The sequence below is a fragment of the Ctenopharyngodon idella genome, chromosome 18, assembly GCF_019924925.1.
Source record: "Ctenopharyngodon idella isolate HZGC_01 chromosome 18, HZGC01, whole genome shotgun sequence".
NCBI lineage: Eukaryota > Metazoa > Chordata > Actinopteri > Cypriniformes > Xenocyprididae > Ctenopharyngodon > Ctenopharyngodon idella.
In genome coordinates this window covers 24,052,522-24,064,050 of record NC_067237.1, presented here as the reverse complement: position 1 = coordinate 24,064,050, position 11,529 = coordinate 24,052,522, and the positions used below count along the sequence as shown (strand labels likewise).

At 38.4% G+C, this 11,529-nt stretch overlaps 2 protein-coding genes across 5 annotated transcripts; one reads left to right on the top strand and one right to left on the bottom strand.

Moving 5' to 3' along the window:
* Window positions 1-22: 22 nt before the first annotated feature.
* bbs2 (Bardet-Biedl syndrome 2) lies at window positions 23-10,044 on the bottom strand. Of its 4 annotated transcripts, none has more exons than XM_051869739.1 (18): window positions 10,022-10,044; window positions 7,950-8,113; window positions 6,560-6,787; window positions 6,277-6,402; window positions 6,124-6,186; window positions 5,944-6,021; window positions 5,715-5,819; window positions 5,510-5,596; window positions 4,275-4,410; window positions 4,060-4,199; window positions 3,832-3,970; window positions 3,281-3,452; window positions 2,945-3,074; window positions 2,697-2,816; window positions 2,472-2,609; window positions 2,278-2,390; window positions 2,051-2,199; window positions 23-459 (listed from the first exon to the last, which is right to left on the bottom strand). In XM_051869739.1, the coding sequence occupies exons 2-18, from the start codon at window positions 8,064-8,066 to the stop codon at window positions 353-355; spliced, it is 2,148 nt and encodes a 715-aa protein (XP_051725699.1). In that variant the 5' UTR covers window positions 8,067-8,113; window positions 10,022-10,044; the 3' UTR covers window positions 23-352. The 4 variants fall into 4 exon arrangements, with proteins under 4 accessions (XP_051725699.1, XP_051725698.1, XP_051725696.1 ...); XM_051869738.1 differs by lacking the exon at window positions 10,022-10,044 and adding an exon at window positions 9,797-9,938; XM_051869736.1 differs by lacking the exon at window positions 10,022-10,044 and adding an exon at window positions 8,885-9,043.
* Window positions 10,045-10,592: 548 nt separating this feature from the next.
* mt2 (metallothionein 2) lies at window positions 10,593-11,466 on the top strand. The gene is made up of 3 exons (XM_051869745.1): window positions 10,593-10,799; window positions 10,927-10,992; window positions 11,075-11,466. The coding sequence occupies exons 1-3, from the start codon at window positions 10,775-10,777 to the stop codon at window positions 11,164-11,166; spliced, it is 183 nt and encodes a 60-aa protein (XP_051725705.1). The 5' UTR covers window positions 10,593-10,774; the 3' UTR covers window positions 11,167-11,466.
* The last annotated feature ends 63 nt before the right edge of the window (window positions 11,467-11,529 follow it).

Below are 11,529 nucleotides of genomic sequence, written 5' to 3'. Positions count from 1 at the left end.
GCACAGATAGAATGAAAACAGACACATTTATATAATAATTTAATGTAGATCTTGCTTGAATACAGATAAAACCACTCGATTTGCACACACATTGGTACACAAAATACAGTCTCTTTGGCTATCACTTTTTGGCTAAGACTTTACAGTTACTGACAGACCAACCCAGTTATTCCTCTAACACAAAACTGCTGCCAGTGAGGGCTGGATTCAAAATATATCCCCTCATGCAGGCTTTTTCATTTCCCAGCAGGCTACTGGGCACTTTCTGAGCCGGTTTTGGAGGTCTCCCCCAGGAATGTGGTCTGATCTTCCAGACTTCTGCACTTTAAGGTCATTTAGGACCAGATGTTCCTCAGGAGGAAGTAGTCCCTGCTCTCATGATCTTAAAAAAAGCATTGATGTTGTTGTTCTTGATAGCATCTCGACAGGCAGTGATAACCTGAGTTTTGGGTTTTCCCACTGAAAAGCATAATTGTAAATTAATTAATTATAAGCGTAATTACAATTAAATGCCAAAAAAAAAAAAAAAAAGAGCTAAGACCATTTAAGCTATTCATAGTTTTGTGTCACATGACTGGCACCTGGAAGGCAAAACATCCATAGAAGTGCAGCCCAAACCTGTCAATTTTTCGTTTCAAGCCACAAATATTTAAAAGAAGAAAAAAAGATATTTGAACAAACTGCAAGTTTGGAGCACTTGTGATCCATATAAAGCACCAGGCACAGTATTTCAATCACTAAAAATAGTGGGACATTCTAAAATGCTTAATGTGGCTTAATATATCAAGACAGTGATATTAAAAGATCAAATTCAGTATACACCTTATTGAAGATGCATACTATATACAGGCAAACAGAATATGAATCCAAACATGCTACATTTCATGTTAAGTTTGTACTTTAAAAAGGTTTTATATGGGAACTCTTAACATGAAACTAACGTGTCTGCTTGCCTGTACACAGTAGATTTTATTAATGTATACTGAATTTGATCCTCTAATATCACTGTCTTAATGCATTAAGCCGCACTAAAGGATTAGTTCACTCCAGAATTAAAATTTGCGAATAATTTACTCACCCCCGTGTCATCCAAGATGTTCATGTCTTGCTTTCTTCAGTCAAAAAGAAATTAAGGTTTTTGAGGAAAACATTCCAGGATTTTCTCCATATAGGAGACTTCAACAGTTACCAATGGGTTGAAGGTCCAAATTGCAGTTTCAGTGCAGCTTCAAAGGGCTCTACACAATCCCAGACGAGGAATAAGGGTCTTATCTAGCAAAACGATCAGTCATTTTCTAAACAAAATTAAAAATGTATATACTTTGTAGCTACAAATGCTCATCTTGCACTGGCCCAGCGGGGGTCAGTATTTCTGCCATGTCACGCGTGACCTTTCCAACGTGATTACATAATGTGTGAAGTCATGGACACGCTTCGCAGAGCTAGTGCAAGACAAGCATTTGTGGTTAAAAAGTATATACATTTTTTTTTTTTTTTTTTTAGAAAATGACAGATCATTTCGCTAGATTAGACCCTTATTCCTCGGCTGGGATCGTGTAGAGCCCTTTGAAGCTGCACTGAAACTGCAATTTGGACCTTCAACTCATTGGTAACTGTTCAAGTCCCCTATATGGAGAAAAATCCTGAAATGTTTTCCTTAAAAACCTTGATTTCTTTTCGATTGATAAAAGAAAGACATGAATATCTTGGATGACATGGGGGTGAGTAAATTATCAGGATATTTTAATTCTGGAGTGAACTAATCATTTAAGCCATGTCTTTATAACGGTTTTTAGCATGCATTTTAGCATGTTTTGTTCATATTCTTCTTGCCTGTACACAGCATGCATCATCAATTAGGTGTATACTGAAACTTTTAATATTACTGTTTTAGTACATTACAAACCTGGTAAAAAATAACTGCCGGGCAGTGGAGGAAAACCTTGTTTTGCCCTCCGGGTGGGCATTCCTATACAATGTGACATCACGTGAAAACTATGAATACTCATTAACTGTGTTATTAGGTGTCGTCTTAGTAAAATCCACCCACCTCTTAATCTCCCTGCCCTTTGGATGGCCTGGTTAACTGATTTCAGCCGTGCGAGGAGGGCATTGTGATTATTAGACCTGATTTTATATTCATTAATCAAATCTCTGTTGAGGTCATACAGCTCAATGTAGCGTTTCTTCATGTTTCTCCTAGAAAACAGAATATCATTTCTGTGAGTACGTGTTTGAGAAAGTGAGAGGACTGATGAATCAAACTAAGATGCTCACCAATCACCCATGAGTCTGGCATCTTCTGCCTGCACCAGCATATTTCTTATATAGTTGGAATGATCTGCCATTGCTGCTGTGAGCTTTTGATGCACCGAGTGAAACTCATCCACCTAACACGAAAAAAAAAGGATGTTTGCAGTTAAAAGACTTCTAAAAATGATTATCTTAATGGTGATGTTGCTATTCTTAACCTCAGTGAGAGTGGTTCGTAGCTCTTTGAAGTAGACAGGGAAGTCAGCTTCAGCCTGCAAGTCTTCAATGGCCAGAAAAGAGGCAAGTGACTGGATCAGATCTCCTGCCAGATCAATGTCATCTGTTCTCAATGTGATCTGATGGGGCAGAACTTGGTTAGAGAGATTTCTGATTCATGAAGAGTAAGTAGCTCACAAATACTGACAAACACACAATAAAAGTACCTCTCCACTAGGCTGCATATTGATTCTCAGAAGACCTCCTCCACGCAGTGCGGTGAAGGTGATGTCTGGACTGTCAATGCCCTCGGGCAGCAGAAAGTTCTGGTTTAGCCACATGACTACCTGGAGACATAGATGGATGCTTCATATTTCATCAACACTATGATATACAACACACGGCACAATTGGCATTTTGTTTTTTGTCACGTCATGCACACACAGCTCCATTATGAGTGAATGCGTCCTTTTACCCTCTGAGGTCTGTCATTGATGCTGAATGTGACTTTTCCTGTGGGTTCTGCGGCTGAGGAGTCAACGTTAAGGTCATACATTGAGAAACGAGGCAGCTGACGTGTGATTTCAAATACGTGGAACTGTGTACTGGAGTAAATGGAGAAGAAGAAGAGAAAAATGCTCCGTCATGATTTCTTTGAAATTCTTCCACTGTATTCTTTCATGATTCCTTCACCTTAAACTTAAAATAACTATCAATTTTCAGGCATTTTTGGTAGTTGAATGAATCCTCAAAATGTAATCGATATAATGAAGTTTGACCATTGTCATGATGATATTTTAGATGTGTGTACCTTGTCTTTCCTCCCACAAAGGCTTTGATGTGAAGGTCAACTGGAATGTCTTTTGGAGGAATGATGGGGACACGGACACAGCCAGAGAGATTTTGAGCACTAGGGTGAACAACGTGACTCTCGCCTTCAAAAATCCCCTCAGCAAATATCAGCACGGCTCTAATGATTGTTTCTGAAGGAGGGCAGCAAAAAGAATATGATAATATTATTATTTAAAACTTTTAATTTAAAATTTAAGCCCAACACATGACATGCAAAAAAAATAAAAATAATAACCTTATATTGTGGCCACGAATTGTACTAATTTGTTATAAAATAATTTAGTAATCGTTCTAATTCATTCTAACTGTGGCTACATTTTACTTATTTGTTCCCTCATTTTAATTTATGTTATTGTGTGGTGCTCTTTTTCATGTCAAACAGAGTAAGACAAATTTTAATGTGGCTTCTATGACGTTTATATAATTTATCTAAAAAAAAAAAAAACATATTAGATCAGCTGTAGTGCAGATAAAAAGTGTTGCAACTGAGCTAAGCTGGTTTAACCTTACCATTCGGAGTGGAGATGTTGAGCTCTATGTGAGCTCTCTGGCTCTCTGTGGCTCTTCGTACAGATAGGGCTGTCTGGAGCTGCGTGTTAGCTGGAATTACACCCATCTTAGATTCCCCCTCCGAAGCTCCAGGAAGAGCCTATGTCAAACAAATTTCACTCACTAAAAACTGCATCCAGAACATCAATATACATTACTAACCTTTTACTAAATAATTGCATGTATAACCTTGGAATTTTCCTCGTAGTTTCGTAATTCCAGCATCAAGTTCTGTTTACGTTGGCTTAGCTCCCTGATCAGGTCTTGTTCTACACTTGCATCCATTAGGTTTCCCTTCATCTCCTTACTGGCAGGCAGATAACCACGTACTGTAGGATGACACAAGTATGATGAACTAATTCTCAAAGGCAACATGCATTTACAATAAAGGTCCGTCATCTCACCCTCTCCCTCCACAGAGGTGCATATAAGCTGAATCTGTCCATCCATGCGGTAGTCTCCCTCAACAACCCCAGCCACAGAGGATGAGAAGTTATCCTTGAAGATCACTTCACCAGTGCGATCACTGCGAGCATCAATCTAGATATGGAATCACAGGGAATCGTATCTTTTTACCCATACTGCAAAAACCTCGGTAAGTTAAATGTGAGGGTACACAACAACGATGTACTAAAAAAGTTTTTCCTTTGCGTTTTTGCGCGTACAGATGACAACAGTGTTAAAATGATCCCTGTTCACACAGATCTTCAAAAGCGACAAAAAAAAACGCTGTATTATGCATGCCAGGCCAGTAGCTGGCGATGTCACTTTGTAAAGAAACACTATACACCTATAGACGGAACCACAGACTGTAAAAAATAATGGACGATGCACCTTCACTCTCTATCATTGTAGAAAAGTGAAGCCGCCAATGTCCGAATATGGCGCTGACATCTTGGAGCCCGAGTCTGAGCATTAAGTGGAGGCATGGTATCAAGGTTCCGCCCACACTCCCGCAGAATCGGTTAGTACAGTTTACTGCAGAACAACTTATTATGTCGTGTGAAATAAACAGTTATGAAAATGTAGAAATTAAAGTTGAAGCTCCAATCTCCTCCCGAAAAAAGTCAGTTGGTGCCTCAGTGACTACTTTTCTCAGAGAAGCTGTCAATCTCAGCTGTCAATCATGAGGTCAAACCTCTGTGTTTATTGCATCAAAAAATAACTTTAAACCCAAATTTATTTAAAAAACCAACACTGGAATTTACATAAATACAAACTACCTAAAATGACAGAAACCACCTTTGGAAAAAATGTATTTGAAGTGTAATTTGATTAGTTTGTCTCACATCCCATTCGATTACATGGAGAGGGCGGGGTTTATGAGCTATACTGCATCCAGCCACCTGGGGGCGATCAAAACCTTTTGGGTTTACTTTTCAGGACTTGTGTGGCACACTTGGACTGAACACGTAATAAGCACGCAAATGACGTCATTGTTTTCACAAGTTTGCATGTCTGTAGTTTACACAGAGACAATAATGGCATAGTTTTCAAAAACATTTTGAAACACATTTTCAAATGTTTGCATTTTCAGGCCCCCAAAATGCTGTTGTTGTGTAAATGAATGACCAAAAAAGTTTTTTAGTTGAAAATGGTTTAGTGCACAGCCTCTGAATGTCATTGCTAAAAGACTGACCTTTCCATTGGACCACCCAGTTATGAGCTCAACAACACCATCAGCATTAAGATCAAAGGCATGGATACTCATGGCATGATTTTTAGACTGTGAGGGGGAAAAAAAGAAAAATTATTCTAACTCATTTATGTTGATTAATGATCATGTTCCTCTAGGGGAAAAATGCTGATTCAGGTTTAATTTTGAATAGACCCAAATGCACTACCTTGATCCTCCAGTACCGTGCAGTGCGGTCATATACTCCTACTGTGCCATTGGCCAGAGCATAACCAAACCTGCTGCCGTGCATGTGACAGAGTGACGTGACTGTCTGAAAGAAACAGAAAACAATAACTGTTTAAATAAGGAAAATTTTCAAAAAAAAAAAAAAAAAAATTATATATATATATATATATATATATCCAACTATCAACCAACAATGTCATAATTCATACCTCATTTTCTGCCATCTCAGTCACCAGCTCATCCTCTCTGAACACCCTGATGTCAAAGTCCTCTGAGCCAACAAGAAGCTATAAAGATGGGATGTGTGGTCAATTTATGAAAGCATTATTTTCTAATAACTTACAAAAGTATTTTGTCATTATGAAGTGAAAATGAAAAGAATGCCTCACCTCATTCTTGCCATCTGCAGTAAAGTCACAAAGCACAAGTGATCGTACATTATCTCCAGTGACCTTTAAAAAACATAAAGGCATACCTATAAATATCCTTCATAGTTTTATTTATCAAATTCATTTTGAATACAAGAAGTAAAATGATCTTACTGTCCAGAACTGGTCATTTCCCTCATAGTCAAAGCCTTGCAGAGCACAGTTTCCACCAATGATGGCAAGGGGGGACTGGATATCTCCTAGTTTTCCCAGAACAATGGCATTGGCCCCATCAGTCACCTATTATATAATAAGCATGTGACAAACATTTCTGTCTTATTTGGATAAAAAACCTTCATATATAATACATCAATATCCTGGTATCAATGACTTAAGAAATCCATGTTATATATACACATTAAAAAAAAAAACACATCGCAGCTTTATGTATACTTACCTCCTTGTAGAAGACATCGGTGTTGTCATGCACGTCATAGGCCAACAGGTTAGTTTGAGAGCCTACGAGCAGCGTGTGTCCTGTGGTGTTGGGTCCCAGAGTACCAGCCGTCAGACAGCTGACTGCCTGGTTGATATTGAGGAGTGAGATGTCAGAGTCCTGGGTACTCTGACTCAGCCGGTGGGCTGCTGGCCTCTGGCCTCGAGTGTGAGGGTTATGGATAAAAACCTGGATGGGTTTAGAAGTTAAACTGGATTGTAACATGTGGAAAAATGTGAATGGATTAATATGTACAAGATACAGTTTTTTTATTTTGCTTAAAAATACAAATTTCCTAAATGTCCTAAAATCACTTTGTTTTAACAATGTAAATTAATTGAGGTATTTCAACAAGGCACACCATGTGTCCAATTTCATATGTGTTCAGTTCAGTTTCTTTATTGTACAATAAATATCACAGACTTTGTAACTAAAATAGCAAATCAAACCAATCCTGTTGTCATGAGGACAAGGAGCTGTAAATATAAATTGTAAATGTAAAAAAAAAAGGCTGTTGGGGAGGAAAAGCTGAAGGCTATATAAAGATTGGCATAGCTATGTGCACTATGAATATAGCACGCTAACAAGGACGCTCCAATATAGCGTCCTTGTTAGCGTGCCCTCTCCCATGCCAGAGACGCTGGTCCGAATCCCACTCGGATCGGGTCGAGTAGGACCAGTAACATTTGATGCCGTAACCCGGATGGGACTGAGGTTTAGGGCGCTGAGTGTAACGGAGGCAAGCTAGTAAGAGCTGTGTGAGTAAACCTCACTCCCCTGGCCTCAAGAGGTGCGCTAGCGACTGCCGCTAGAGACTGCGGTCTTTAGAGTCCTTGTTAGCGCGCCCATTACCATGCCGGAGACACCGGTTCAAATCCCGCTCAGAGCGGGTCGAGTAGGACCAGTTACATTTGATGCCGTGACCCGGATGGGTGTGAGGTTTAGGGTGCTGAGTGTAATTGAGGCAAGCTAGCAAGAGCTGCCGCTAGAGACTGCGGTCTTTAGAGTCCTTGTTAGAGCACCCACTCCCATACCAGAGATGCCAGTTCGAAACCCGCTTAGAGCGGGTCGAGTAGGATCGGTTACACTCAGACCAGGCTATGCTGTCAAGCTTAGTAAAAACACTGTTAGAGAAAAAAATGGCACTTGTCAAAAGAAAAAAAAAAACAAGAATGCAACTACAACAATGAAATCTCTGCATGAATATTCCTGAACAAAATATGTGCTTTGTAAATTTTTTGAATTTGCTATTGACGCCAAGAGAAGAGAAACTATTACAATGAGTAATATATAGAACATTGTAATATAATGTAATATAATATAATTTTGATATATAATACTTTTAGCTTACCTTGCCTGCTTGTGTGGCTGCAGTGAGGCATGGATGTATCCCATCGTACTTTCCAATAGCAACCATTCGAGGGTTAATCTTATGGTTCAGTTTGAGGGTGAAGATGGGCACTAACATGGTGGCACAGCTCAACAGCAAAAATAGATGTTACTAATGCAAGCTTCCTGTGAAAATACCATAAATACATGTTACAATAATATGAACTTTCACCTCATATACTAGAAAATCAACTGTCACTTACATGGATCAAAAGTCACTGTAGCATTATTTTAAAATTATATTTAAATAACATAGTTTAGTCAGTTTTGTATACATTTTAAAATTTTAAATGTGCAAAATCTGCTGCTCACTAATGTTATGTCTGTATTGTCACTGTCAAATAAACAATAAAACATACTTTACGTAATTAGAATGAATATAAATTAATTGAAAACCTTATTTGGGTTCCTATTCAGGCTTTAGCAGTGCTGTCTGTAGCCCATCTAACTACCCCTTCTCTCTGGGTAATAGAATAAACAGCTTACTGTGCTTCTCGCCCGACGGGGCTTCCGTTGCCTAGCAACAGTGGGCAGCTTGTCAAGGCATTATCACTTTTGCTAGCATGCTATTCTGCTAATCCTTTTAGTTTGCACGTCTGCTCACTATTTTTTTTTTTTTTTTTTTAAGTTTCACTTTGTGTTTCTACTTTAACATATTAATCATGCGACGCCAATTTGATTCAAAACGAAATAATTTACATGCTATCGATGTATTAGTCAGAGATCCATGCTATAGGCAACTCAGTGTATTCTCTATGCGCTGGCTAGGGGTGCTAACTCTGCGTAGCTAATTCGCAGAACCACATTATTCTGTGCTTAGAGATGATAATATGTGCATATCAATATTCCTTTTATTGTAATAAACTTACGAGTTTATTAAATGGAAAAGTGTCTTACCGCAGCCGCTAGCTTGCTCGCTGCTAGGTGTTGTATTCAGCCTATTACCTAGCAGGACAAACTGATGCCCATAACTTGGAGAGGATTGTTTTCTGGATGTGCAGTGAGCACGCGCAGGGGTCCTGATTTTAGAATTTCACAGAAAGGCCATAATAAAAGTTGGCAGTTTGGCATCAATTATAATGTTGAAAAAAGAGATAAAGTCGGCACACCACGGCTCCAAAAAGTAGAAATTTGACTCTGTCAAGAATATATATATATGTATATATATATATATATATATATATATATATATATATATTATGCATAAAGAAATAGAACAGTGAATGAAGTTCTAGGTCTAATTCTAGTTGGGAAGTAATCATTTTGAACTATTTGCAAACAATATTTGCATTAAAATATGCACTCATGTACTTTTGTTTTACTTAGCCTATATGTCGAAAACGTAAAACGTTTCTTGTCTTGTCACATTCAGTAGGCTAATTACATTAATCACGTATGATACCATATTTTCAATTCAAAACGGCCATGTTGAAGAAAAAAGTCGAGTAGTTTGCGTCACTGGATGTTATTGTCTGTGCTGATTGGCCATTTGCTCAACATTCATGTTCCAAACCTGTATGACTTTCTTTCTTCTGTGGAACATAAAAGAAGACATTTTGAGAAATATCTTAGTGTTTTTTTCTACATACTATGGAAGTTATGGTGATCAAAACTGTTTGGAACATTCTTCAAAATCTCTTCTTTTGGTTATTGCAGACGAAATAAAGTCATAACACAGATTTGGAAGGGCATGAGGGCGAGTAAATGATGACGGAATGTTTATTTTTGAGTGAAAGAGGTTATAAGCTGTGTTTAGGGCAGTGGAGTCGCTTCAAATAGCATATGTCACTAACATAACAGATTACTCACAGAATCATAAGATGTCCACTTGTTGAGTGAGCATTGTGTTCTAAATGTGCGTTTGTTTGGCATTTTAATGCTTAAAATGATTTATCTTCACCCCCCAAAATTCAAAGGGCACTCTGCACTCGTTACATCAGTTGTAATGAAGTGATGGGTAATGGAAAAATACCCTGGCTAACAGCGAGTGAGTAAACGAGTGCAAATCAATTCTTCTGTTTACTGAGGTCTCACCCGCATCTTCGCCGAGTGCAGACAGGGGGAGCACGTGCTGTCACGCACACGCAGTTTGTTTCACTTTAGTGTCGTGCGCAAAGAGTGAAAACTGTTTACAAACAATTATGGGAGAGAATAAAGCTTTCATAAAATCAAAAATTGCCTCTCCGCGAGCATCTTCTGTGTCTTTAATGTCATTAATGGGCCTGTATCATCTTAAATTAGGCTTATAACTTATTTAAACTCAAATACGTGTTTATTTTAATATTTAATAAGAGTCGTATTATTTTGCCTTCCTCACTCACAGCAATCTAAAACTATTAAAGAAACTCAAAGACTGAGCAAGTATGACAAAGTAGGCTATGAACTCTTTCATTATAACAAACTACTTTAGGAAGGTCTTTCCACCTCCCAAAATGAAAATAACAAACAAAATCATCGAATTATATAATTCACGTAAACAAACAGCAATCAATATTCAGCCAGTGGAGTGGAACGGTAGTTATATAATCGTAAAAACAGCACATTGATGCGACAAGATGGGAATGATGACTCTTGATTGTTTGATAGTTTGCACCCAGTTTCATTAATGAATCACCGTGTGCAGGCTGAAGCGGGCGGGCTTTTGCACTCGGTCTGTGTTCAGTCAGAGCTGTATAAAAGCAGCGCGCGATCAGTCCCCTGGTACCTTCCCCATCAACTGGTTTACTAACTGAGTGAAGCGATATTTCCAAGGGACTTTCGGGCTCTTTAAAGATACTCTTGAAGAAAATGGATCCTTGCGACTGCGCCAAGAGTAAGTGTTTTAGACAATGAATTTACAGTTGTGTTGAATTTACTTTTGGAGTCAAGTTGTTATACACTTGTTGCTGGTATATCAGAAACCTTAATTTTAATTCCTTATTGCGTCTGTGTTTTTGTAGCTGGAACTTGCAACTGTGGTGCCACCTGCAAGTGCACTAACTGCCAGTGTACAACCTGCAAGAAGAGTACGTGAATTTAATAGGCTAATAGTAATTGTTTACTTTAAATTTCCCCCACGAGGTGGCTAAACTTATTTCTCTGTCACAGGTTGTTGTCCCTGCTGCCCGTCTGGTTGCAGCAAATGTGCCTCTGGCTGCGTCTGTAAGGGCAATTCCTGCGGCTCCAGCTGCTGTCAATGAGGAGGTCAACGTGATGTTTTGCTACAACAATGTGAATTTGTTCGTTTGTACTTCGTCATCGTTTTGCATCGCATGAATGTTGTCTTTCTATGATAAAATAAATGACCTCCAGTTGTTCTCAGTCTTCTGACTGTTTAATGTTGCAAAATCGTTTAACAAAGGCTAAAGAGGGAAAACAATGCATTGATTTGTATTTCTACCAATAAGACTATCACAAGATGTCTGTTCTTTATAAAGAGATAATTGTAAGTGTTTTTTCTGCTATGTATCTTGTCTACAAAATATAAATGTCCGCAGTTATTTGTGTGTGTGGGTTTTATTTTAGAGCTTTTGTTTTGTTTTTGTGAGCTCCATATTATGCAC